Source organism: Pan paniscus, chromosome 10 (genome assembly GCF_029289425.2).
Source record: "Pan paniscus chromosome 10, NHGRI_mPanPan1-v2.0_pri, whole genome shotgun sequence".
Taxonomy (NCBI): domain Eukaryota; kingdom Metazoa; phylum Chordata; class Mammalia; order Primates; family Hominidae; genus Pan; species Pan paniscus.
In genome coordinates this window covers 20,238,017-20,265,867 of record NC_073259.2, presented here as the reverse complement: position 1 = coordinate 20,265,867, position 27,851 = coordinate 20,238,017, and the positions used below count along the sequence as shown (strand labels likewise).

The following is a 27,851-nucleotide window of genomic DNA, read 5'->3' as shown; positions in this document are numbered from 1 at the left end:
TGAGGGCCAAGCCATGTAGAAATAGCCTATAAACGAGACAGGCAGAGGGACCCAGCAGAGACTAGCAAAGTCTGTAAGTCATCACATTCCATCAGAAATATCCAGATGAAACCAGACGAAAAAGCACTTTAACAATACTCCTAAACAACTGCTGGGACCACGGAACTCAGAAACACAGCAAGGTAAGCAACATGGATATTTCTATTAGTATTGATATAATACTCTGTTTCTCAGTAGTAGGAGGAATTTGAATTAGCCCGTCAGTCTTGAATCCTAACCATAAATAAAATAAAGTAAAAAAACAGCTTTGTTATAAGAGGATCCCATGACATGTTCCTTGTGATTTGGAAGGAACCTTTCCTGGTGCCTTCTCTGAAGACAGCAGAGAAGGAAGAAAATTAACAATTTCTAGGACTGATTAAGTCAGAGTGGAAGAGAAGCAGTAAAGACATCAATTCTAAGAAGGATTAAGGATGAAATGATACCTGTGTGAATGTGTGAAGTTTACATGGATAGTAACATTTCCTTCTATGTCATTAATATTAATATAGGCACTCAGTACCTATCTATGAAAGAATGAATGTGGAATCTAATACTGGTTAATGTATAGTACTTATACTCCTTCATAAATTATGTTATATCTAAATATCTCTGAGCATTTGCTGTATGTCTCCAAACAGGCTGTTATCGTCTTGAGGGCAAGGAACATTGTCTTTTTCAAATGCCTCAAGGGACACAGTAGAGGTTTCACCAGTGAGCACTTGATAAATGCTGATGAATGACTTTAATATTCTTCTTTCTGGTCAGAAACATTTTTTAAATGAATTTATATCAGAAAGTATATCATCACATCATGATCAATTTTTGTTTTAATTAAAGGCCACAGATTTTTATTTGAATTAAAGGAGACTCAGAACTAGTTAGAAGCTGTTATTTTCTCCTGAAAAGCTCCTGACTTTACCTATACCCTATTTCCACACTCCCAAATAAGGAAACTGTGCATGATGGCAAAACCCTGTTTGGACAGTGAAGAAAAGTGACAGCAAGAAGAAATGTAAAACCTCAGAGAGCACTAATGACTAAACATCAGAGGTTTAGACAGGGTCATGTTTTTCTTTTTCTTTCTTTTTTATTTGTTATAAGAAAAGTTCAAACATACACAGAAGTGGAGACAATAATATAATAAACTCCCATGTACCCATAACTCAGCTTTAAAAATTATCAAAACAAGGCCAATCTTTTTTCCTCTATAACCCTACCCCACTATTCTTTCCAGATTATTTGTGAACAAATCTCTGAGACCATTTCATTTCATCTTAAATGTTTTCAGTATGTATTTCCAAATAGGCAAGAACTTCTCTTTTTGAAATTTAACCTTACTCTTCCCAAATCAACAATATTTAAACAGGACCATCTTTGACTGGGAAAGATACCAGCACTATGCTCAGTATCTGGGTGACGGGATCATTCACAGTAAACCTCAGCAACACACAGTATAGTCAGGGAACAAACCTGTGTATGTACCTCCTGAATCTAAAATAAAAATTGTAAAAATTTTATAGCAGGATACCCAGTATCCTGCTATAAAAATTTATTTGGGGTAGCACGGTAAAAGCTTTTGGAATGCAATTTACGATACATATCAAAAGTAATAAAAATTTAATTCCCATTACTTATGCCACTAATTATGTAATTCTTCTAGGTACTTATGCTGAGGAAATAATCCAGATAATGGAGGAAAAAAAATCTGTGGGTATCAAAATGCTCATTAGAATATTAGTGATAGTGAAACAATTTTAGATTTATTGAACCAGGGTAAAGATAGGGAATAGTATACGTAACCAATAAAATTTTTTTTTTTTTTGAGACGGAGTCTCCCTCTGTCGCCCAGGCCGGAGTGCAGTGGCGCGATCTCGGCTCACTGCAAGCTCTGCCTCCCAGGCTCACGCCATTCTCCTGCCTCAGCCTCCCAAGTAGCTGGGACTACAGGCGCCCACCACCGCGCCCGGCTAATTTTTTGTATTTTTAGTAGAGACGGGGTTTCACCGTGTTAGCCAGGATGGTTTCGATCTCCTGACCTCGTGATCCGCCCGCCTCGGCCTCCCAAAGTGCTCGGATTACAGGCGTGAGCCACCACGCCCGGCCAAATATTTTTAAAGCTATAAATAGGGGAAAGTGTTAAGTGAATATAAGATGAATTTTATTTATACTATTATGATAACTTTGTGAAGATACTTATGCATATAAACAAATTTTGAAAAGGAATAACAAAAATCAAAAGTGAAATGGTAGGTTTATGGGTGTTTTTCCTCCTCTATTTAAAAAAGTGTATATATTACTGGTAATAAGTATATATTTAAAAATTGTTTTACCAAACCATTCACTTTTAATTTCTCCATAATGTACCATCTATCAAAGTATAAATCATATATTGCATTCTCCATGAAGCTTTCTCTAATCACCTTGATATTAATTTCTAAGTTCAACAGCACTTGACAGTCAACGCACTACTGTTATTCACGAAAGTACCCTGAAGACTTTTATTTGAACATATGATGATCAGTACATTTTCATTTTGTAAGGTAGTTCCTTTTCTGAAAAACTAAAACAACTGTATGATGTCATTAAATAAAACTTAACTTTTAGACACAACTATCAGCATATTTCTACCATATCTTATATGCCCTTTAATCTTAAATGTTGACTTCTCAATTCAAAAAAATTAACAAGGTTAGGTGCAGTAAGCATCCATCTCAAGCTAACCTTTGTCTCCATTTTCATTTCTTAAGGTGTGCTGACCAATGACATCAGCGCTTTCAGATGTTTTTGTCATTTTTTAATAAAATAACAAGTCAAAAATTTCCAAACTTTGTTTTAGCAACAGAACTCTCTCATCAAATAAAATTTTACCTACCCAGAGCCCAAATGTGTAGAGCAAGAGAAAGCACAGCTGCTCCAGTCCAGCAAAGGCCCAGGTGAAAAATGGGAGACCCAGAGACCAAGAGCTCAACCTGCTGTCTAGCAATTCCCCATGGGCTGCTCCAGGGCGCTACAGAACCCATTTCATGGATAACTACAAGAAAATATTCAAATAATAGAACAAACTCTGTACAAAAGTGGATGGTAATTCCCCAAGTGGAACTTTTCACTAACAGGAAGCACCATCATGTGATAATTCAAATTATGTAAAAGTTCAAACTTACCATACAATAGGTGTAGTTAATTAGAGCTGGATTAAATACACCACTTGCTGTTGGTGCTACAATCTTTGAAAGTGACAGGTCATCAATGAAAATGGAATAAGATGGAGAAAGTATATGGCTCAGAACTCCTCTCGGGCACAATATTATGGGTTGTTTGTAAAATATCACTTGAAGCTTGCCTGAGTAACAACTACGATCTTTAAGAAGGGTGACTCCAAATAATTGCAGGGCTTTTGTTTTGCTGAGTGGAGTAATCACTTTGGGAGTCAGAACTAAATTGTTAAGGGCAATAGCGAAAATACTGCACACTGCCAACTATGGTTCTCCATGTGGTGCCCAGCCTCTCCTCAACTGTCAAGCACATATCTAAGAATACTTGAAAGGTTACAAATTGTTAACCTTACTAGATGACTAAATGTCTCCACATGGCCATAGTGCCAATATATTATATATTAAAGTGTGGGTTGTTTAAAACAAATTTGCACAAGTCAAATACCAAGTGTACCTTTAAGTTTGTACGACATATTACTTTCAACTTGATATTACAGTTATAAATCTGTCTTAACTTCCTAACTAGATTAGAAATTCCAAAAAAGCAAGGACCATGTCTTTTTCATCTTTGTATGCTTTGCAGAGTGGTGCTGGCATAGGACCTTACACGTGGTAAGTACTACCCTATTAGATGAATAGTTAATGAATCAATAATTGCCTTCTTCGCTAAGCTCTTCAAACTTCACCTGTCCAAAACACAATTCAATGGTTTCACTTTCAATCCCCACCTCTCCTCTTCCTAATTCCCCAGTGCTCCCTATCTCATTTGGGGTGTAGAAATAACCTTGAGCTGTATTCAGAACTGGAGCTCAGACATACCTAAGCAGGTATGGTGGCAGGCCTGCTGAAGATATGTAAGCACAAGAAAACCCTCCCCACTCCCCACCCAAGGAAAAAAGCTAGGAAGGTAAGTCTGACTCAGAATAAAAGTCCTTTTTCATTATAAGGGAAACATAATTCTTAGCACATCATAACATTTCTTTAGCCAAACTCGTTATTGGAACGAAGTCATGAACTGATGTCTAGGTCCCACGAAAAAGAGTCTAAGAGCGCAAGTGCAAGAGCAAGACTACTTAAAAGGAGGAAAAACATTACTTTAGTAGTTGAAAACGTACAATGTCTTACACTTTGATTTCTAGTAAGACTGAACTTTTCCCACCATTTTATTAGATACTATTTTTTTGTACTCTGTTCAGGGTGGTTTGCTCATTTATATATTAGATTGTCACTGCTTTTTGAAAATAATAACAATACTTTTTTTGCATTCTCTCCAGCTTGTTTTCAGTTCTTTTTACATTGGCCATCTTTGTTAGTCAAATTTTTGCATGTGCTTTTTTTTTATTGGTTTTAGGCTTATAAAGTCCTACTCCATACCGATATTTGAAAATTATCCATTTTCTTCTAGCTATTATTTAATTTTCTACATATATTACACTAACAATTTTGTTATTAATTTTTAACTCCAAAGTCTAGCCCATGACTCAAGACCATTTATGGAGTCATAATTTCGATTATTATTGACTTGAGATTCTACAGTTTATTATTATTAAATAGATAGAAGGGTCTGCTTTGGGGACTAATTTGTTCCATTAATTCACTGACTCTTGTACCTGTACCATACTGTTTACTATTTTGTTTTTATGGTGTTTTAATACTGGGGGGAGAAGAGTTCTATTTTATTTTCTGAAAAAAAATAAGGCTCACCTGTTCAGTCTTTCAGATGCATTTTACGATTAATTCGTGAAGTTGTGCTAAAACAATGAGTTAATTGAAAAGGAGCCGACCACTTGGAAGCATTCTGCCTCCCATCCAGGAGGAAGGTTCATTTCTCCATTTGTTTATCTTGAGGTAGATAGAACCACCCACCTTTTCTGGAAACTATGCCTTCATATAATGGCATATGATAGCTGCTAGAGATATTTTGAACTTTCTCAGGATAAGAAAACTCCTCTCACCTAACTGTCTGAATAGGAATATAGCTAATTTTCTCCTGTCAGTCAGAAACTAGAGTTTTCACTTCATAATAAGATCTGAAAACCGGGAGTCAAAAAAGACAAACGTTTAATGGAAAATTACTAGAAGAAAAAAGAAAATTCAAAGTCCAAATCTGTGCTTAGCAAATTACAGTTTCCAACCCATTGTAAGTTTAGAGAATATTTACTGGATCATCACAAGCAATTTCTTTAAAGGGAATTGGATTAGAAAATTTTCTAAGTATTGTTTTGTGGAAATGTGTGTCTGTTACATGTGTGCATGCCTGTATATATGTGTATGTGTGCTGGATTTGAATCAAGGATAAAAATTAATTTCTGACCATGGTAGTTTATTTTACCAGGAGGTTCCGGTGCATTTTTCTAAATCTAACAACATACATGGTTATTTATGTTCCTAAACCATTTCAGAAAAATTTTCTCTTTTCCGTTGCAAATTGTATCCATACGATTTGGAGGATAGGTTATTTTCAGGTTTACTTTCTTGAAAGAAAAAAATCTTCATTCCTACATTCCATGCTTCTGAGGTTCCCCTTAAGCAGAATAAGAACCATAGTGCTAGAAGACATACGGTCCAAATTAATTACGATATTATTTACTCAAAAAGAGACTGCGCCAGATTCCACATGGATATGGATAGAGAACTCCATTTTTTCTCTCTTTTCTCTCAAGAGTGTAATTTAAAAAAAAAAGTACCAGCCACATAGGAAGGCTACTCAAAGTATGCATATTGAGTAGCATCGTGCTCTTACTGGCTCAAATTTAGATTTTTCACCCAAATAAACACAGAAGAGCATGACTATTAGGTACTGTAGGCCAAAAGGACAAACGCTGAAGTCTCTTGTCAAGTTTATTTTATTCATTCTATGATGTACTCTCAGTACTTTTTTTTTTTTTTTGAGACAAAGTCTCGCTCTGTTGCCCAGGCTGGAGTGCAGTGGCACCATCTTGGCTCATTGCAACCTCCACCTCCGTGTTCAAGTGATTCTCCTGCCTTAGTCTCCAGAGTAGCTGGGATTACAGGCATGCACCACCACACCCAACTAATTTTTGTATTTTTAGTAGAGATGGGGTTTCGCTGTGTTGGCCAGGCTGGTCTTGAACTCCTGGCCTCAAGTTATTCACCTGCCTGGGCCTCCCAAAGTGCTGGGATTAAGGCCTGAGCCACCATGCCCGGCCCCTTATTCTTTAATACTTTTGTAAAATGGCATTTTTTTTCTGACGTTCACTCTAGTTTATCTAAATAATGCCCAAGTGCGATACTATTTAGACTATTCTAAATAATTTAATTTATAAGCTTTGCAAATGGAGAATAATCACATGATTATCTCTGATTAACACTGTGCCCTGTATAGTGCCTACCTTCTCCCCACATGAAATTTTAATCCAAAGAGTCTTGAATATATACTCTTATCACAAGAAAAAATTTGTTAAAGATTCTAGCATGATATACGTGTTGCCTTTGGATATCCTTTAGGTTTAGAAAACAAATAACTTGCCTGTAGAGAAATATAAAGTGACTTGAATATTTTAAGTTAAAATAACCAAGTATTGAAACACAAAAAACAGCCCTGTAAATTTAGAGATGTTAATATTTATCTGGCCCTGACTAGAGTTTAACTCCAAATGCTAGAGAAATCAGTCCGGCAGGTGTGGTCAATGCGGTGACTAGGGGTTCGGGAAACTAAGGAGCACTAGTAATCAAGAGGTAAGCATTTGAAATTGGGGTCTGTTTCAAATAAAAGTTATTAAATATTACCTAGAAATAATCACTCTTATTAATAAACAGATGCTTGACAAACGATGAATATTTCTCACCACCACAAAATCTAATACCTTAATTTATCCATCAAAGGGTTGTATTCTGTTGCCTACATTTTCCATACACTGACTCCAAATTTCATAAAAATAACTGTTTTAAAGAACCTGCTGAGGGCGGGCACAGTGGCTCACGCCTGTAATCCTAGCACTTTGGGAGGCCAAGGCAGGTGGATTGCCTGAGGTCAGGAGTTGGAGACCAGCCTGGGCAACACGATGAAACCCTGTCTCTACTAAAATACAAAAATCTAGCTGGGCATGGCAGTGTATGCCTGTAATCCCAGCTACTCGGGAGGCTGAGGCAGGAGAATTGCTAGAGCCTGGGAGGCAGAGGTTGCAGTGAGCTGAGATCGCACCACTGCACTCCAGCCTGGGTGACACAGCGATACTCCCTCTTTTAAAAAAACTTGTTGAGTGTTCTGAGGAATTATCCTTAGACAGCATCTTGCTTCTTTGCTATGCATGAAGAAAAAGATTTCCTAGTCCCTTCTACACAGTTAGCAGACATTTTTTAAGACTTTCAGTAAAAATTTACCATTTTATTTTTCAGCGATCATATTGGAAATATGGCCCAAAGTGACTTCCTTTACCCAGAGAACCCAAAAAGGCGGGAAGAAGTAAATCGTCTTCACCAGCAGCTCCTTGATTGCTTATCTGACAGCTTCGATGTCACCAATAAGCTGACTGAGGTTCTAAATATGCACTTGGGGTGCAGGCTGGCCTCCATTGAGATGAAAAGAGATGGGACCATCAAAGAAAACTGTGACCTCATCATCCAAGCCATTATGAAAATCCAAAAGGAACTGCAGAAGGTTGATGAAGCACTAAAAGATAAGCTAGAGCCAACCCTCTATAGAAAACTTCAGGATATTAAGGAAAAGGAAACAGACAAAATTGCAATAGTGCAAAAGGTTATTTCGGTCATCCTGGGAGAAGCTACATCTGCAGCCAGTGCAGTTGCTGTTAAACTTGTGGGCTCAAATGTCACAACTGGCATAATTAACAAGTTGGTCACTGTGTTAGCTCAAATTGGTGCTTCTCTCCTTGGTAGTATTGGAGTTGCTGTTCTTGGCCTTGGCATAGATATGATTGTCCGTGCCATCCTGGGAGCAGTGGAAAAAACACAGCTTCAAGCAGCCATCAAAAGTTATGAGAAGCATCTGGTGGAGTTCAAATCAGCCTCAGAAAAATATAATCATGCCATTACTGAGGTCATCAATACAGTGAAACACCAAATGAAATGAACAGCCATTTTATTTGCCACTGAAGTGTTTTTCTGCTTCCTTTTCAGTAACAGTGTTTGCTTCTTTGATTAGGTTCATTTTCTATAGGCTTCCAATATGGACTTAAATAAGATAAACAATTTGGAGAGGGAAATTGGAGATGCCAAGACTAGATGACTAGATGAGTTTTGAGTCAACAATGCCTGGATCAGCTGATGCTAGACCCTGTGAGGTAAAAAAATTTTCTCCCTGGATGTTTTCACACCCTGCTCTACCAGATCAACGTTGGGGTAAATGCTATCGTAGAGTAGCAAGTATAGGGGTTACTTTTCTCTTTTCTAATTTCAGTAAAATTCTTAAATTTCACATTGAATGCAGAGACTTTCATTTCTACCACCAGCTTCAAACATCATTTAGTTATAAGGGGACATACTTAGTAACTTCTGCCTAGACACAAACTCTAGGCCTTCGAATGAGACAGAAATACTACCATATTTTTGACCATCAGAGTAAATCTGGTTTTCTGTAAACTAGAAGAGACTGAAAAATGGTTTGTAACAATGTGCTTCAATTAGGACAGGAAGCTGATCTGTAAACGTCTACTGATTACACAATGTAAACCGGATGGATTTGAAAATGGTAAAAATCAAAACTAAAAACATCAAGGTCCTGTTTCAGTCACTGCAATCAACCCTGACCAACTGTGATAATTAAATATCGCTCAAGTGAATGTTCAAACACTGAAACATTTAGAAGACAAGAAAGCAAAACACAGCTACACATGAATAAAATGCATTTAGGATGCAGAATAGAAGGTCACTACTCAAAGCATTTGTCATTTAAAAGAAAGTCATAATTTATTATAAGTTTTCAGAAAAAAGAATATAATTTCATTTTCAACACTAGCAAAAAGGAGGCAGCTGCCTTTGCTACATGACGCATTAGGTGGGCCATTTCACTAATTACCTGATTTTAGAAAACGCCAAAGGCTATGGAGGCCTATTAATGGTTCCGCTGAATCTCTGCAGATGTGTTTGTTTTCTAAATCCTTTGCCAACCAATAATTCCCATGAGGACTCTTTTAGTCTATACTGACAAAATTATTAATATGCTGTTGATGCCAGACTGTGTTTGTTATAGTTGATTCTCCCATCCAAGTACAAGAAATGTATTGAAATAAAAACTGCTCAGCATATCTTAAAAATAGTAGCTACATATAAAATTTTAGCTACATGAAAGACTTTAATATTTCCAACATACACTGTTTTCTCTTTCTCTTCTTGCATTGTTTTTCAAAACGAGTTGCAAAACTATGACCACTAATGTGTTAGGAAAGAAAAAAAAACTAGTTGCAAAACATTACAACTTAGCTCACCTTCGCAGTTCAAGATTATTTTCTTTTTTATGTACTACCTGGTTTATCAGCTTTAACCTACAATATCTCGTCATTGCTTTCTGACACTCAAATTCAGTCTAAAATCAAATCAAGAATTTCCTAACACAAAGGTAAGTTTAGGTATAGGACCGATCTTATACCTTCAAGGGCAGTTTAAAGATTCTGCTAAAAATTAGTATGTATCTCCATCAATATTTTGAAATATTTATAACTGGTGGTAAGAATAGCCTTCCTACATGGGATAGTCAGGTTAAGATTAGAAATAACCAAGCGTATCCTCTGAGATAGTTTTTTAAATGTTTAAACTTACCTTTAAGGGAAATAAGTGGGGGCTGACTCACGGAAGGAGGGGATAGAAGGTAGGGAAAGGGCGAAGGCTAGAGTTAAGTGAAGAATCCCGTACGTAGAGTGACATCATAGAGGACTTTTGGCTGGTGAAAAGACCAGTCGGGAATAGAGCCAATATATATCAACCTTGCCACTCATGTAACTTAAAACCGACTGCATATGTATCCCCGTATTTCTTCTTCAAAACACTACTAACAAATAATAAATCACCGCCCATATAAGCAATCTGCGACTCTAATACGGGTGCTAATTTATTTGTTCGGGTGGTCTACAAACGTTCTGTTCTGCGTGTCTATTAAATTTCCACACGTACCAGGCGCTCACATGGGATAACCTGATGCTTACAAAGCGGATTAAACTCAGTGGCAAATGTTATCTGGGTATTCGTTTACACACGGAGACACCCCTAAAGGATCGCACCTGCTTGGGTCATAAGAAACAGAAAAATGCAAAAACTAAGGTAATTCCAAAAGACAGAACACGCAGAACGCTTCTTTATCTGCAGAATGTACCGTTCTCGGACGGCTCAACGTACCAGGCTCCCAGCAACTACGTCAAGATGCCTCCAACTCGAGAGGCAGGACCGTCAGCCACTCAGTTAGCAGCTATCTTCTTCTAATTCCTATTGTACTAGATGAGCGCAATGAGGCGGGCTCTTAGCCGACAACCAACCAATTGAGTATTGTATGGAACCGGAAGAGACTCTGGTCCTGGAATTCTTGGGTATTCTCTATGGTTCCAGGGCCAAGCGGCGCTAAGAGAAGGCGGGACAGAGGAATGGGAAATGACGTGAGGAGTGCGGAGGGGCGCGAGGTTTCAAGATGGCGGTAGCTGAGGGGTTGACCGAGAGACCCAGTTGAAGGCCCTTACGAAGTGAAAGAGGCCGGGAATCGCCCCCTACCCGCTTCTCGTAGTCCTGGGAGCACAGCAGAAGTGTGAGTGTATTGAATTGATTTACTACTCTTCCTCACCTCTTTCGTCCCTTCCACGTCCCGCGCAGCGGCTTGGGGGACACCCAGCCCCTTTGCCCCGCTCCTCCTCTCCCTGGTTGAGGTCTCCCGGTTGCGGACTGGGCTATTCCTGGGCCTGGGGTGGCGCGGCGACCAGTGGTTGCGCGGTTGGCATCGCCCGGGTCGGTTGGGGCCGCTTCTTATGCACGTTGATTGGTAGCGTTAGGTTTGACGTCTTGTACCTCGAGTCATGGTCGGTCAACCGTCGCTATGGTTTCGTCAGTTGCTGGTGTTGCCTCCTTTGGTGAACCTGGACCCTATCCCATTGAAGCTTCTTTGGCTGTTTAGAGTTACCCAACGGTTATTTGGCTTGATTTTCCAGTCGCCTCCGCTTGTAGACAAAAAACTAATCTGCAGACTTAAGCTCCAGTGTCTTCCGTAAAATTCTCTGTAATTCGTATCCGTTGTGTTTCATTTGTGGGGGAGGAGATTCAGAACATGAGCCTGAGGAAACTTGAGAAAGGAAAGCACAAACAACGCAGGCAATCAAAGATGGGAGAGCTTGTATTTGTACTGATTTTGCTTGTTTTCCTCCTTCCCTACCTCCTACTCCCTGCTGCTCTCCCACCCCCCCTAACCCCCCCATCCCCAGTTTTTCTTAGAAGGAAACCACTTGACAGGGTGTATGGTAGCTAGGCCAGGAATATGGATCCATTATAAAGATTTTAGTTAAGTAGTGAGTCAAACATCACAGGATATTTTATTTGTAATCTCATTGTATCATCAGAGCTTTGTTATAAAGTAATCGATGTCCCCATTTTTTAGATGAGGAAGCTAAAAATCAGAGCCTTTGATACCGCTGTCTTGAAGTAATTGCCACCAGAACAGCTGTGAAACATCTGGCTTTCTGAAACATCTGGCTTTCGAGGCAGTTGGACACTTGGTGAAAGAGACATTAACTGTAATAAACTGGGCTGACAAAATCTTCCCTTTCTTACCTTTAAAAAGTGTCTACTTGCAAAAGGAAGCAAATTTGTCCGCCTTTATTACTGCAAAGACTGCGCTTCAAAAAATTAAGCCCCATTATTTTGGAATAAGAGGAAGAAGCCATGTAATAGGGTACTGTGTTAATAAAAGTTTTAGCTTACAAAATATTTTTTCCTCAAACAAAAATAAGTATTCCCTTTAGTTACCTTAAGAAATATATATTGGGAGTCAGGTCTTAGTAAGAAAAATATGTGTCTTAATATTTAAGTTTTGGGGAGCTCTCAGTATAGCACTAATTTCAAATATTTGCATATTTAGTTGTGTTTTGAACTCTTGAGAGTCAAGCATTATATCTGAACTAGAACTGAATCTGAATTAAATATGCTTAAATTAATGAGTTTTTAGTGTCTTAGAAGTATTGAGAAGGTACAGCATACATGCCAAGAAAAACCATGGAGAGAGGCAAAGGTGAGGTATTTGTTTTGAGCCTAGATCCATTACCCCCATTCCCTTCTTATTCTTCTTTTACAATTACATGTTAATAAAGGGAGGTTATAGAAGAAGGACTAATGAATTCTGATGTTCATGGTTTGTGCCATATCGTTAAAGTATTTTCTAGTTGTTTTTTCATCAGTTGACAAAGTCAGTGCTGTGATCCATAAGAAAAAAGCTAAACTGATGACTTGAGGATATTCAAAGTGGTCTTCACACTCATCACATTTCTGAAGAATGATAGAGATCTAAATTTTCATGGTCAAGAAAGGTGATGCCATCTTTCTTGGACATTAAAGTCAAAACTAAGGAAAGAACAGTCTCACAGAATTTCTAATTAAAGGAATTTTTTTCAGAGATTGGTAGGGACTAGAAAAAGGAAGAAATACATTTAGGAGATATAAGCTATTTCTTTGTCTTCACCTTCACAGATTTTTCTTTTTTTAATGAACAAGTAAACCATACAAATTGTCAACATGGGACGGAGATCTACATCATCCACCAAGAGTGGAAAATTTATGAACCCCACAGACCAAGCCCGTAAGTGTCCATTAGTGTGGAATGATGAAGTAGGAGAGCGTTAAAAATTGCAAATATTAGGGAATTTCTTTCTCTGTGGCTTAATTACAAGACCAGCAGTGATAGGAGGAATAAATTGTATATTCAGTGTTTGTATGGGCACATTAAGACTTTAAATATGCAAAGAAATTAGTACCCGTATTTTATTTTTCAAATTTGATTGACTTGCAAAGTAGAATTGGCTGAAATCTTTCTTTTTATATTGGAAATTTTGAGCAAATTAGTTTTGCGAGCCCTTGTTTCGCATTTTATGTTATGTTTTTCCTTCAGATTCATAGTTGTTTTTAATGAAACATTAAACAAAAATGTCTTGACATTTTTGGTTGTCATAATTAGAGGGATGCTCTTGGCATGTAGTGGATAGAATCCAAAGATGCTGCTCTTTTACAGTGCATACTGTAACTTTCCACAATAAAGAATTACCTGTATTAAATTGGAGGAAATGCTAATGTTCAAGATTCAAAGATTTTATTATATCTCCCTCTCTCCTTTTAAAGGAAAGGAAGCCCGGAAGAGAGAATTAAAGAAGGTATGATTTTAGAGGCATCTTATAAAACTTTAAGTATTGTTTGGTACATCTTGTGATTTGTGATTAGTGGGTTTCAGAATAACATTTCTAATATTTTCTAGAAAAGGTACTTTATGCTTTTTATAAAAACTGTAAGATATACTAAGCCAAACTTTATTTAGGAACTGAAGTAACTTTGCAGAGAAGCTCACTACAGGTTATAATGCCATTGTTTGATTACTTTTCCCAGTGAGTTAAAAAATACTTTTGAAAATAATTCTTTTTTTTCTCATTAAAACATAACTGTTTTAAAGTCTACTGATGAGGATGGAAATAAACATGATGCTAGATAGCTTTATCCATTTTCCTGATTAGCTGTCTATTACATATATTACATTAGCTTAAATATATATATGTAGGTTTATAATATTTATAGATATATTAGATTTATATATCCATTTTCCCAATTAGCATTCTCCTCTTAGCTGTTGAATTTGTGGCAAAGTGCTTCAAAAGAATAAGAAAGGATTTGCCTTATAGTATTGTGCTTTATAGTATTATAGTATAATACATTGAAGCAACACAGATTTTAAATAATGTTCGATTGTGTTTTCATGTTTAGCATTAACTGCTGCAAAATTTTTAAATATTCTTTATATAATTTTAGAATTTAGCTTCAACCTTTGCTTTGGACTTCAACTAGCAGAGGTTTTACAACAAGGGGCAGGAACAATCACCCAAGGTCTTCAAGAACATAAGGGGTTAAAAAAAAGAAATTTAAAGTGTGTGTGTGTTTAAGTAACTGCTAAAGATCTCAGAGTTCAAAGAAATACTTTACTAAGAAAGCACATCTTAAAAATAGCATTTCTTTGTCTTTTTGACAAGTGTAAACATTTTTAAGGCAAAAAATTACATAGCTGTTTCTGGTGGTTGAAACAAGTGATCAGAAGCCAAGGAGTTATTCTGTTTAGATTCTTAAAGCAAGTTGAAGTAAAACTCCTGAGTGCCTGACTTCTTGACATCTGCCCTTTTATTTTTCTAAGAACAAAAAACAGCGCATGATGGTTCGAGCTGCAGTTTTAAAGATGAAGGATCCAAAACAGATAATCCGAGACATGGAGAAATTGGATGAAATGGGTAAGAATTTACAAACAGGCAGCTATAACAGTCTGACACGTACAGAGGCAGGCAGGTAACGAGTGAAGCAGCATAGGCGTAAGTAAAACAGAACAGCATGATGGCATTCGATGCTTGGATTTAATGTTAGTTTCAGGGAGACAAAATGGAGTGCTAGAGGGCTGTTGCAAACTGGAGACCCCAGATACCAGAATAAGAGGGAAGCGATTATTTGGCTTTCAGTTAATTGTTATTGTGAGATAACAGAAGCACAGTTTGGCCAGCTTGCTTTTCGGGAGAAGACTTAATCTGATTTATGAAATAACCTTGGGTTTTTTGTTTGTTGTCTTTTATTTAATGTTGGCAACTACCATGTAAATCTAAGTATTAGGCCCCTGTGAATATAAGGCTATTTCCAATTTTTCCAATCAGAAGATCCAAAAAGATACTTATCCATTTAGTAAGGATATAGAAAAAAATCATCAAATACCTAAAAACCAAATAATAAAATACTATACCAGGATTATCTGCCTTTTTCACATTTTATAGAATAATTTTATTCACTCTTCATATGCATTTTAAGTATCGCTGCTTTGTTATAATTGGAATCACATGAAATAGCTGCATGTTATCTTTTTTTGCATTTAAGTTTGAAAATCATTGATGTTGCCACTGGAAATTTTATCCTAACCCACAAATATCCATTCTGTTTAATATTAGAACATGTAGAATATTTTGTTTTTTTAATAGAAATTTTCAAACATGCAAGAAAATAAAATAGTCTAGTTAACTTCCATGTGCTTTTCACCTGTCAAGTTTCTGCCACTTTGTCTTCTACCCTTTGCCACTTTTGTAAAATAGCATTTTAAAGTGATCGTTACAAGTTCCATGTTTTGCCCAAAAACAGAGTAGTAAGTAAAAGAGATGGAATGAAACTCCTCAATGATACATTAAATGGGGTACAAAAAAAAAAATTCAGTCATGGCATTAGGCTATTACAAGGTTTCTGAAATAATGTGGGAGAATCTGTGCAGCTAGCCTGGCTAAGAGTTCTGGGTCAGGCTTCAGGATCCCAGATATTTCCCAGTTCAGTTGTAACTGATTCCACTTCCTGCCTCTGGTCTAAATATCAGCAGGGATAATTACTTTCCTTGGGGAATCAGGGAATCCTTCTTTAAATGACCCCAAATGTTATGTGTTGTTTTAAAAGGAGATAATAGTAATAACTGAGGTTTCTTGAGTAGTTGTCTTGCTATACACCTACGCACCAGTTTTTTTCCACCAGTTTTCTAATCCTCACAATTTTTTAGGGTAGGTGCACTGTCCCTATTATACAGGTAAGAAAACTCAGGCATGGAGAGATTACATAGCTTTCCTCAAGGTCACACTGCTATGTAGTGGCAAAGCTGAGATTAAAACTCAGGCATTCAGTGCTTTTACTAATCACACTAGGATTAGTATGGTGTAAGAATACGCCCTCTGGATTTGAATAAATTGCCAAGATTAATAATAGTTAATAGGATTTAAGGAAGAAGATAAACTTGTTATTCTTTTAAGAAAAAGGAAAGGGGTGAAGAGAATACTATTCATCAGGGGTCTAGTTACAATTTATAAAACTCAATACAGACTAGTTAAGGCAGAAAAAAGCATGCATTGGCTGTCTTAATTAAGAAGTCTTAACATAAAAAAAAGATGAGAAATCCCTGAGAGAAACTAGCCTCAAAATCCAGTCTCATCATCAGTACTGTCCATCTGTCTAGTCTGATGTCTGTTAGCCTCATTCAGCTTACTACTAATGAACTCCTTGGGATAGAAGGTGGAATATATGTGTGTAATTAGTGATGATTGAGAGACAAGGCCACAGGCAGCTCTAGGTTTGTTTTCTCTCTACATAACACATTCAGAAAGAAAATCTGAGAGCTTATCTCTCTCACATCTACATTTAAAATCTCAGGGAATGTTCTGGTCCCAGTTTGGATCATGTGCTAATTGATCTCTGAGTCATTCACTAAAAAGGAAGATGGGGGGATATGATTGACCAGGCAGGCCTGGAGGTCTTATTCTTGGGATAGAGGACCTGCAGTTAAGCCCCATATTGACACATGATTAGTTAGGGAGAGAAAGGATTGTATAGTAGCTAGGCCAGGAATACGGATCTGTTATAAAGATTATAGTTAAGTGGTGAGTCAAACACCACTGGATATTTTATTTGTAATCCCATTGTATCATCATAGCTTTATTACAAAGTGATTAACGTCTCCATTTTTTAGATGAGGAAGCAAAAAATCAGAGAATTCAAGGAAAATGCTTAAGATCTCAAAATTTGACAGGACTAATGTAGTAGGTAAACACAAATCTGACAGAATCTTCACCAGGTTTTCAGCACAGAGCAGTGAAAATTGATTTTTATTACAATGAAGATGAAAGTCAATTAGGTGGCATTTCTGAGAAAGGTAAAATTAGTGGCCATCTAAAAAGGGTGGGGATTTTAATAAATATTGTAGTTCTTCGAATAAAATTGAAAAGAGTATGTCTGGTGTCTAGATCTCTTAAAAATTTTTTAGCATATATGGAGGTTTTTATCATGTAACCTATTGATACCTAATTGAAGTGGCCTCTTATATTTAATTCCATAATCTACTTTTTCTCTTAGAGTTTAATCCAGTGCAACAGCCACAATTAAATGAGAAAGTACTGAAAGACAAGCGTAAAAAGCTGCGTGAAACCTTTGAACGTATTCTACGACTCTATGAAAAAGAGAATCCAGATATTTACAAAGAATTGAGAAAGCTAGAAGTAGAATATGAACAGAAGAGGGCTCAACTTAGCCAATATTTTGATGCTGTCAAGGTAATCAAGGTTTTTTTTTGAGAGATAAACTAAAATATTATACAGATTGAGTATCCCTTATGCAAAGTGCTTGGGACCAGAAATGTTTTGGATTTAGGGTTGTTGGGGGTTTTTAATGTTTTGTTTTGTTTTTGTGTATATTTGCATATATTTTGGGGATGGAACCCTAGTCTAAGCATGAAATTTATGTTTCATATACACATAGCCTGAAGATAATTTTATAAATTTTGTGCATGAAACAAAACTACGACCCATCACATTAGGTCAGGTGTGGATTTTTCCACCATGGCATCATATGGGAGTCAAAAAGTTTAGGATTTTGGAGCATTTTAGATTTTCAGATTAGGGATGCTCAGCCTATACTTAGATTTAAAAAGTTGATGGGAGAATGTCATGTTGAACCTCTTCCTTATAGCAGTTTCTTCTAAAACTAAACATACACCTACTGTGTGAACCTGCAAATCTAATCCTCTTTATTTAAACAGAAGAAATTAATTCAAAAACTTGGATCAGCCTAAGTGTTCACTAATAGGATAATGGATCATTAAACTGTAGCATATTTATACAAATTTTATTGTTATTCAGCAATAAAAGGAATAATCTAATAAAACAGCATGGAATAAAAAAAGAAAAATTGTGAGTAAATCTCAAAAACATGCTAAGTTTATCTCATTGTTATGATTTCATTTTTATGAAATTCTAGAATAGTCACACATAATCTGTGCAGGAAAAAAAAAATGTAGCCGTGGTTGCCTTGGGGGATGATATTAGAGATGGATTGGGAAGGAGTATGAGGTATATGCATTTGTCAAAACTTACTGAATTTGTACATTTCGTAAGTTTTACCTCAAAATAAAGATGGGAAAAAATCAAATGCTATAATTTCTGTAAAGGAGGTAATATGTCTCCCATTTTACAGATGAAGGCACAGGTTACCTTGCTTAGTCAAACTAAGCTAATACACAACAGAAATTCAACATAGGCAAGCTAATGAGCCCAACCTCCACCACTGGATATATACTATTTGTTAGTTGACATATATTATTTTTCTTTTTTTTGTTTATTTTTTGTTTTTGAGACCGAGTCTCACTCTGTTGCCCAAGCTGGAGTGCAGTGGCACCATCTTGGCTCACTGCAACCTCTGCCTCCCAGGTTCAAGCAATTCTCCTCCCTCAGCCTCCTGAGTAGCTGGGACTACAGGCACACGCCACCACAACTGGCTAATTTTTGTAGTTTTATTAGAGATGGAGTTTCACCATATTGGCCAGGCTGGTCTCAAACTCCTGACCTTGTGATCGACCTGCCTCAGCCTCCCAAAATGCTCGGATTACAGGTGTGAGCTACCACGCCCAGCCTGACATGTATTTTTCTATCACCCTGCATATTAAATAGGGTAGCTCTGGTGCTAGATACTTGTAACAGTTGGCTTTCTCTAGACAACAGCTGTTTCGAATCATCCAAAAAGAATTACCTGATAAGAGGAGAAAAAAAACAGCTGGGTTCTGACGTTTTTAGAAGTAAAGATTTCTTTCAGTTCTTTGACAATGTGGAAGTATTGACGTAAGGTTATTTTTGTGGGGGTTTTTGGTGATATTTATGTTAGTTGGAAAGCATGTCCAAGTTACGAAACAGCTGACTTGTCATTTTTAGTGTTTAGTTAGTAGATGACTTTTTTATCATACTACTGAATGGTTCTCTCTGTTTCAGAATGCTCAGCATGTGGAAGTGGAGAGTATTCCTTTGCCAGATATGCCACATGCTCCTTCCAACATTTTGATCCAGGACATTCCACTTCCTGGTGCCCAGCCACCCTCTATCCTAAAGAAAACCTCAGCCTATGGGTAAGGAAGCAGTGTCACAATCAGAGCATTTAGAAAAGGCACAAGTTGACTGTCCAGTGCCAAAATTAATGCGGAGGGAAATAAAAGACAATATGGATGTAAACAGTGTGACATTTGATTAAATGTAAAATAAGAAATCCCTTGAAAATTGTTTAGAAGAGAAAATAAATATCTCATTACTGTTAAGTGATTACTGTGGGGGTTTTTTTGTTTTTGTTTTTTTTTTAACAGACCTCCAACTCGGGCAGTTTCTATCCTTCCTCTTCTTGGACATGGTGTTCCACGTTTGCCCCCTGGCAGAAAACCTCCTGGCCCTCCCCCTGGTCCACCTCCTCCTCAAGTCGTGCAGATGTATGGCCGTAAAGTGGGTTTTGCCCTAGATCTTCCCCCTCGTAGGCGAGATGAAGACATGTTATATAGTCCTGAACTTGGTGAGAAGTGACTGTTCTTTTGCTTTTATAACTATCATTTTTTATGTTGGCCCTGTTTAACATATTGTTCACCACCCTCAGAACTTAGAAAGTAAATGAGAGGATATCATGTACATAACTAATATACATACAGTTGGATAAATCCTAGGATCTTCTCAAGTAAAAGCATCATACATAAGTATAGAAATGTTTATCGTGTTTTAAATTAGGCTTTTCCTGGAGATGTCATCACTCTTGCTGCTAATCCTTTAAGACTTGTATATCTGGTTCCCTTTTAGCTTTATTGTCATCAGACTAGAGCGTCATTGTATACATTCACTGACTGTGTATGTGTATACAAACATGATTGTTGCTAAAGGAGGAAATGGGTTTTCAAATTAGAACCTCTTTTTAAAAAAATCTTAAATTACCAAAAAGAAGTGTTTAAAATTATTGGCAAAGGAAAATTTTGTTAGACTGTATGAGTAGCTATATATACAAGAATTTTTTTTTTTTTTTGGTAAGAATTAAGTTGTTACAGTCTGAGTTGAATAGCATAATTTTCTGTATTTCTGGGTACCATGTAGTGGAGGGTCCAATCATACTACTTCTCCATGTTCCCTTCCCACTTCTCAGCCCAGCGAGGTCATGATGATGATGTTTCTAGCACCAGTGAAGATGATGGCTATCCTGAGGACATGGATCAAGATAAGCATGATGACAGTACTGATGACAGTGACACCGACAAATCAGATGGAGAAAGTGACGGGGATGAATTTGTGCACCGTGATGATGGTGAGAGAGACAACAATGAAGAAAAGAAGTCAGGTATGTGCAGATGAAGGATTCATGGTATTGATCAATAAAGAGAAAACAAGCTGAAGGTCCTAATTTATTAATGAATCTGTGAGAGTAATCTGAAATCTTTGGAAGTCGGGATCATAGCTGTGTTCATCTTATATATTAAAATTTAGAAAGTTTTTGACACAGTAAGTACTCAGTGGATGTTTATGAGGAAAAACATTAAACTGTATGTAATAAAAATGTCTATGTAATAAAGTTCATTTTGGGGTAAAAGGTATAACTATTCAACAGCATAAACGTATTATTATGGGTATGTTACAGGAAAGAAAGGAGAGTAGCCATATTAAGAAAAACATTGATGTTGTATTTTATAAATCTGTTTAAATATCTACCTTTGAAGCCCTTTTATGGTATCTTACATGAACCAGGATCATAATTATAACCCAGGTACACTCATGAGTGGAATCATGAAACATATCTATAATGGGTGTGTTTATTTGATTATTAAAAAATTCAAATAGGACATTTGTCAAGAAAATTTTAAGCATCATAATGGGTACTGACAGTGGAAAATGCACACCAATTCTGTCAAACCTCAGCAATTTTGGAGCTTCTTTTGGGATTGTTTATGTGGCCTACAACAGAATATTTATATAATACTATGTAATATTAATATTGATAATGACAAATTTTTCTCCTGCTGTGTCTTAAGAATCATGGTTGCAAGAACAAAAAAGCTGGTTAAAAATGATAGAGCTGGTAATGAAAGATTATTATAGAGGACTATTAGGTAGGAACTAGTACTGGAAAGTAGAAAGCCATTAGAGCCATGGCAGCTCCATTTTTTTCTGGGTCTGTGTGGTCTCTTGCCTTCTTTTCCTTTTATTCTGCCTACAGATTTTTTTTCTTCTTTTCCTTTTTTTTTTTTGAGACAATCTCACTCTTGTCACCCAGGTTGGAGTGCAATGGCACAATCTCAGCTCACTGCAACCTCCATCTCCTAGGTTCAAGCGATTCTCCTGCCTCAGTCTCCCAAGTAGCTGGGATTACAGGCACCCGCCACCACACCCAGCTAATTTTTGTATTTTTAGTAGAGACAGGGTTTCACCGTGTTGGCCAGGCTGGTTTCGAACTCCTCACCACAGGTGATCTGCCCCCCTCGGCCTCCCAAAGTGCTGGGAATACAGGCATGAGCCACCGACCCAGCCAGATTTTTCTTATATATTCTCATCAACACACATGTTCTGAAAATGGCCATCCCAACTCTGAGTTGATATTCACTCAGCTAATATTTATTGAGTTTTTACTATATATGGCATTTTTTCTAGGCACTAAGGATACAGGGTAAACAAAACTAAAGTTCTGTTCACATGGAACTATTCTCCTAAAATGTTTACCAACTAAAAATACTCCTATCCAGCGTCTAATGGATAGCCTTTGTCAGTTAAGTTCTTTTTATTCTTAGCTTGCTAATAGGTTTTTTTAAATCATAAATATTTTTTAGGTATCTGTTGGGATGTAACTTTTTTTGTTTTTTTTAAGTTCTTTAGTGAATTAGATTGCTGGCTTTTAGAACACTTGGATTCAACTTGCTTATATTTTTTTTCCTTTTTGTAAATTTTAATTTTGATAGTTTTTGGAGAACAGGTTGTGTTTGGTTACATGGATGAGTTCTTTAATGGTGATTTCTGAGATTTTGATGCATCCCTCACCCAAGTAGTGTATATACTGTACCCAGTTTGTAGTCTCCTTTCCCTCACTCCCCTCCCACCCTTCCCCACTGAGTCCCCAAAGTCCATTGTATCATTCTTAGGCTTTTGCATCCTCATATCTTAGCTCCCACTTATAAGTGAGAGCATACAATATTTGATTTTTCATTCCTGAATTACTTCACTTAATTGCCTCCAACTTCATCCAAGTTGCTGTAAAGGCCATTATTTTGTTCCATTTTATGGCTGAGTAGTATTCCATGGTGGATATATACCACATTTTCTTTAACCACTGGTTGGTTGATGACATTTAAATTAGTTTCATATTTTTGCAATAGCAAATTGTGCTGCTATAAACATGTGTAACTTGCTTATATTTTATGTTGGCCAGTAGATGAATTTTGGTATCATGGTTAGGCTAGTTTCATGAGTTGGGTAACATTTCATCTTTTCCTATGCTCTTTATCAGATTTCTGTAACTTAATGTTTGGCTGAATTTCCTCCTAATATTATTTGTAGCCTTTAAGGAGTAGATCTTCAACTACCATTTAAGTTTTGTATATTCTGGGCTTATCACTTCTTTGGCCAACTTTAGTAATTTATATTTTCTTGAAAATTGTTTTTATCTGGGTGTTCGTATCATTAGTATAGCTATCTCATCCTGCACCTCTGCCAAGTAGTGGGTAGCAATCATATCTAGTACTTTATAGTGCTACGTAGTAAACATTTACTGAATTTTGTTGATGCCAATCTACTCCACTCCCTCCTTTGTCCCCTTAGGTCTGAGTGTACGGTTTGCAGATATGCCTGGAAAATCAAGGAAGAAAAAGAAGAACATGAAGGAACTGACTCCTCTTCAAGCCATGATGCTTCGTATGGCAGGTGAGGCAGGGAAAAAATAGTGAATCACCTTTTGGTGTATCCTCACGCTAATTACTTTACATACGTTTTTCCATTAAGTATCTCAGCAACCTTCAAGTAAGTAATAAGTCCTTGTTTTACAAAAATAAGGTTTGGAACCATTATATAGGCTGCCTAAAGTTACACAGCAAGTAAATGGTGGGGCTGGCATTTAAATATTGGTCTGTCTGGTTTTAAAGCCTGAGTTCATTCCACTATGCTGCATTAACATAGATGAGTAGAATGTTATTTCTTTCACATCTAAGTATTTTATTGAAGAAGACTATTTGGTTTTTAATTTTGAGAACACATTTATTAACCATGTGTATTCAGTCATTGCTGTTCTCCAAACTGTAAGAAAATGAATCAACTCCATTTACTGGGTTTAAAATTTCTTTCAGGTCAAGAAATCCCTGAGGAGGGACGGGAAGTAGAGGAATTTTCAGAGGACGATGATGAAGATGATTCTGATGACTCTGAAGCAGAAAAGCAATCACAAAAGCAGCATAAAGAGGAATCCCATTCTGATGGCACATCCACTGCTTCTTCACAGCAGCAGGCTCCGCCGCAGTCTGTTCCTCCTTCTCAGATACAAGCACCTCCCATGCCAGGACCACCACCTCTTGGACCACCACCTGCTCCACCATTACGGCCTCCTGGGCCACCTACAGGCCTTCCTCCTGGTCCACCTCCAGGTAAACACTTACATAATGTGAATAAAGTTTAAATGAGGCTAGAATGAAGTCATTCCAAAAAATACTATGTGTTGTTAGTGTTCATGTTTTCTTGTTTCCTCCTAATTGGATTCTCTTAAGATGTGAAGGATTCTCAAAGGACAAGTAAAGCTTGTTCATTCCCAAACCATTGTTTGCAACTCATAGTTCTACTGACAGCCACCTGTTTTTCTCCAGAGCACTCTTGTTTTCACAGTTTTTCTTATTACAGCAGACAGAAACTTGAACATGTAATGGAGGTTTTCTTTAGTATTGCTTTTTAGTATGATAGGTTGACCTAGCTCTAAATTGGCAGCAGGTGGGAGTAAGACACAGTTAATAATGTCTTGTGTTCTTCGGTTAGGAATGTTGAATGTCAGTGTAATCTCCATAGTTTTTTAGTTGTAGTTCTTTTTTAGAGGCAAAGGTGATTAGTCTGTTTATTAAGTGTTCAGCTTGAAAGTATAAAAAGATTATTTATGAAATGAAGCAACAGAGAACTTTTCAGCTATTTGTGATTTTAGTCCTTCATCCTATTGTCAGCCTACTAAGTTTTCTTTAGTTGAGCTAATCATTTTCCGATTGGTGCAAAGCAAAGTTACCTATTTTATGTCATTCTTAGTGGTCTTTGTCTATATATTCATGAGTTTCAAGGGGTCCTTAAAGCATTGTGTTTTATATTCCATTTTCAGCTTATACTGGAACCATGTAAGAATTCTTATCACCTTTGTATATTTCCAACATTGTGGAGCTGTGATTGAGTATGCTTTTTGTCAGTGTTGGGAAATAAAGTGAAAAGATCCACAACAAATCCAGTACCATTTTTCTGGTGCTCAGATATATTTTTTTTTTCAAGATGGGGTCTCGTTCTGTCACCCAGGCTGGAGTGCAATGGCGCAATCTCAGCTCACTACAAGCTCCGCCTCCCGGGTTCACACCATTCTCCTGCCTCAGCCTCCCGAGTAGCGGGGATTACAGGTGTCTGCCACCATGCCCGGCTAATTTTTATGTATTTTTAGTAGAGATGGGGTTTCACCATCTTGGCCAGGATGGTCTTGAACTCCTGACCTTGTGATCCACCCACTTCAGCCTCCCAAAGTGCTGGGATTACAGGCATGAGCCACCATGCCCGGCTGTACTCAGATATTTATTGAATGAATTCTGTTTCCATGTATGTTTCATTAACTTCTTGAAGTTAATCTGATTTCAGGTTAAAGTCAAACCATATTTGAGTTACTTTTAAGCCATAATTATTACTTAGTGTACATTTGTGTGACATTAATTTATCATTTTTCTCTTTTCAGGAGCTCCTCCATTCCTGAGACCACCTGGAATGCCAGGACTCCGAGGGCCCTTACCCCGACTTTTACCTCCAGGACCACCACCAGGCCGACCCCCTGGCCCTCCCCCAGGTCCACCTCCAGGTCTGCCTCCTGGTCCCCCTCCTCGTGGACCCCCACCAAGGCTACCTCCCCCTGCACCTCCAGGTGACGCTTTCAATTTCTATAATAAAAACTTAGCCTGCTGTTTATTTAATTTGCTCTAAGACATATGGTCACATTTCAGTATTCTGAAATCTGAGGTCATCTTACAGTCAGTGGTGGTTTGTAAGTTGCCGTTGACCTGGCTTGAAGTACAGTTCTTCCAGTGGGTACTTGCACTTGGTTCACTTGAGGAACTTGTAGCCAGAGAACATGGGATTAAATTCTCTATTTGCTAATTTTTTGGTTTTAGTTGTAGTTACGAAGCCGTTTCATGCATCTGCATGAGTACCAACTTAAAGTTTAAAGTTAGAGTGTTTTTTTCCCTTACCTCTACCTAATGTCAAGGTTAGACATGCAGATTTTCTTGTGGGCTTGTTTTATGTGGTAGGTATATTTCTAGTTTACAACACTGAAATGTCCCAGTTTCATGTGAATATCTGCTTTTCAGTGCCCCAGCTGGGGCTTTTTTTTCCTCTCTCTCAGTGGTACACAGAATAATTATGAGTTTGTAATCAATAGGATCTTAGATTTGATAAAATATGGTACTTAATATTTCATTTAAAAGTGGTATTTGAAGAACTGAAATCTGCAGTTCTTGGTATATGAATATTCTGTATGTCTGAACTGTCCATAGGACATGAGTTCTTTTCCAGTAATGATGACAGATTGTGATTAGTTGCATTCTCTTACTCCATGTGCATTGTTTTTTTCTTTGAGACAGAGTTTCGTTCTTCCTGCCCAGGCTGGAGTGCAATGGCGCAATCTCAGCTCACTGCAACCTCCGCCTCCTGGGTTCAAGCAATTCTCCTGCCTCAGCCTCCCAAGTAGCTGGGATTACAGGCGTGCACCACCACGCCCAGCTAATTTTGTATTTTTAGTAGAGACAGGGTTTCATCATGTTGGTCATCAGGCTGGTCTCGAGCTCCTGACCTCAAATGATCCACCCGCCTCAGCCTCCCAAAGTGCTGGGATTACAAGTGTGAGCCACCGTGTTCGGCCTCCGTATGCATTTGATGACCAGGGTTAAAATTTTATTTCCTGCCCATTGACCTTTTTGTGCAGGGGAAATGGTATGGAATATAATGCATGGGGATCAGTCTCCTGACCTTGTCCTTACTAATATCTGCACTATGCAGCTGGAATAGAATCTTGGGATGTGAGATTTGAGATAGTAATTTGAAACCAGTTGATGTCCCTTTATATTTTAAAGTAGGATGTTATTTAGAGAAGAAGAGAACATAAAACTGTAAGCACAGGAATATAGGCTGAAGGTAAATACTGTTTTATAATAAAATATTCCTGAGTTTCAAATAGCAACCAATATGAATTCAGCTTATTTTCTGTAAGTTGTTATCCATTTATTTAAAAATTGGCAACCAATATTTAAATGTCCTTAATAGTAGTTAAATTTTATTAGTTCTTACAGTATTCATCTCGCCTATTTTATTCATTTAGGTATTCCTCCACCTCGTCCTGGCATGATGCGCCCACCTTTGGTGCCTCCCCTTGGACCTGCCCCCCCTGGGCTGTTCCCACCAGCTCCCTTGCCAAACCCTGGGGTTTTAAGTGCCCCACCCAACTTGATTCAGCGACCCAAGGCGGATGATACAAGTGCAGCCACCATTGAGAAGAAAGCCACAGCAACCATCAGTGCCAAGCCACAGATCACTAATCCCAAGGCAGAGATTACTCGATTTGTGCCCACTGCACTGAGAGTACGTCGGGAGAATAAAGGGGCTACTGCTGCTCCCCAAAGAAAGTCAGAGGATGATTCTGCTGTGCCTCTTGCCAAAGCAGCACCCAAATCTGGTCCTTCTGTTCCTGTCTCAGTACAAACTAAGGATGATGTCTATGAGGCTTTCATGAAAGAGATGGAAGGGCTACTGTGACAGCTTTTGATGCCAGAACAGGCTTCTGTTCACAACAGTGGCCCATGGAGAAAGAGGCTCTTATTAAACTTAGATGAAAGAGCTGCTTCCATTGTCAGGGTATTTTCTAATTTCAGTTCAAGGAATATCCTAAAATTTAGCCTTGTTCAGAATTTACTGCACATAAAAAAGGGTATTTCATCCAGAATAGATCAGTTATTGAAGCAGTGCTGCTAACATCCATTCCCTTTCATACCACCATTTTCACCCTGTTTCTTCCCCTCCTCCAGTTCTTTGGAAATTTGTGATCGGGGGATCTTAGTTGCTTATTTGTTTTGACTCTTGTGTGCTGTGGGCACTGGAGTAGAGATTTCTGGAGGAAAAAAAACAGTTTATTTCATCTTGCCTTTTGTGTTTGAGTTATTTTTAATATTTTCCTGTAAATATTTTGTAATATTTTACTTGTAATGAAATGGATCACAATGTCATTTCCTAATACAAGGCAGGATATGTGGGAAGAAAATGTACAATTATTTGATTAAAATTATTTCCCACTGACCTAAACTTTCAGTGATTTGTGGGAAAAATAAATAAATGTTCTACACCAAGA

At 37.5% G+C, this 27,851-nt stretch overlaps 3 protein-coding genes across 5 annotated transcripts in view; 2 read left to right on the top strand and 1 right to left on the bottom strand.

Annotated features, from left to right (window-relative positions):
- PDE6H (phosphodiesterase 6H) overlaps positions 1-11,470 on the bottom strand; it is a 175,846-nt gene extending 164,376 nt beyond the window's left edge. The window contains exon 1 of one of the 3 annotated variants that reach the window (XM_055095433.2): positions 11,002-11,470. The gene's annotated coding sequence lies outside the window, so the exon portion shown is untranslated. Of the gene's footprint in view, positions 1-10,565; positions 10,715-11,001 lie in introns of those variants that run through there. The other 2 variants (XM_063593010.1, XM_063593011.1) reach the window with 2 other exon arrangements.
- Positions 126-9,667, top strand: SMCO3 (single-pass membrane protein with coiled-coil domains 3). The gene is made up of 2 exons (XM_034935417.3): positions 126-182; positions 7,614-9,667. Exon 2 carries the CDS (start codon positions 7,630-7,632, stop codon positions 8,305-8,307), a length of 678 nt encoding a protein of 225 aa, XP_034791308.1. The 5' UTR covers positions 126-182; positions 7,614-7,629; the 3' UTR covers positions 8,308-9,667.
- On the top strand, positions 8,359-27,851 carry WBP11 (WW domain binding protein 11). Its single transcript, XM_003816511.5, has 12 exons — positions 8,359-10,965; positions 12,891-12,999; positions 13,536-13,567; positions 14,590-14,683; positions 17,316-17,512; positions 19,220-19,353; positions 19,585-19,784; positions 20,400-20,591; positions 23,057-23,158; positions 23,578-23,871; positions 25,194-25,376; positions 26,829-27,851. Exons 2-12 carry the CDS (start codon positions 12,936-12,938, stop codon positions 27,260-27,262), a joined length of 1,926 nt encoding a protein of 641 aa, XP_003816559.1. The 5' UTR covers positions 8,359-10,965; positions 12,891-12,935; the 3' UTR covers positions 27,263-27,851.

Excerpts from the sequence above, each read along its gene's own strand:
- WBP11 (XM_003816511.5), top strand. The coding sequence starts at position 12,936 with ATGGGACGGAGATCTACATCATCCACCAAGAGTGGAAAATTTATGAAC. Across the intron at positions 23,872-25,193 it reads TCCTCCTGGTCCACCTCCAG|GAGCTCCTCCATTCCTGAGA; the intron begins GTAAACACTTAC and ends TTCTCTTTTCAG. Across the intron at positions 25,377-26,828 it reads ACCTCCCCCTGCACCTCCAG|GTATTCCTCCACCTCGTCCT; the intron begins GTGACGCTTTCA and ends TTATTCATTTAG.
- SMCO3 (XM_034935417.3), top strand. The coding sequence starts at position 7,630 with ATGGCCCAAAGTGACTTCCTTTACCCAGAGAACCCAAAAAGGCGGGAA.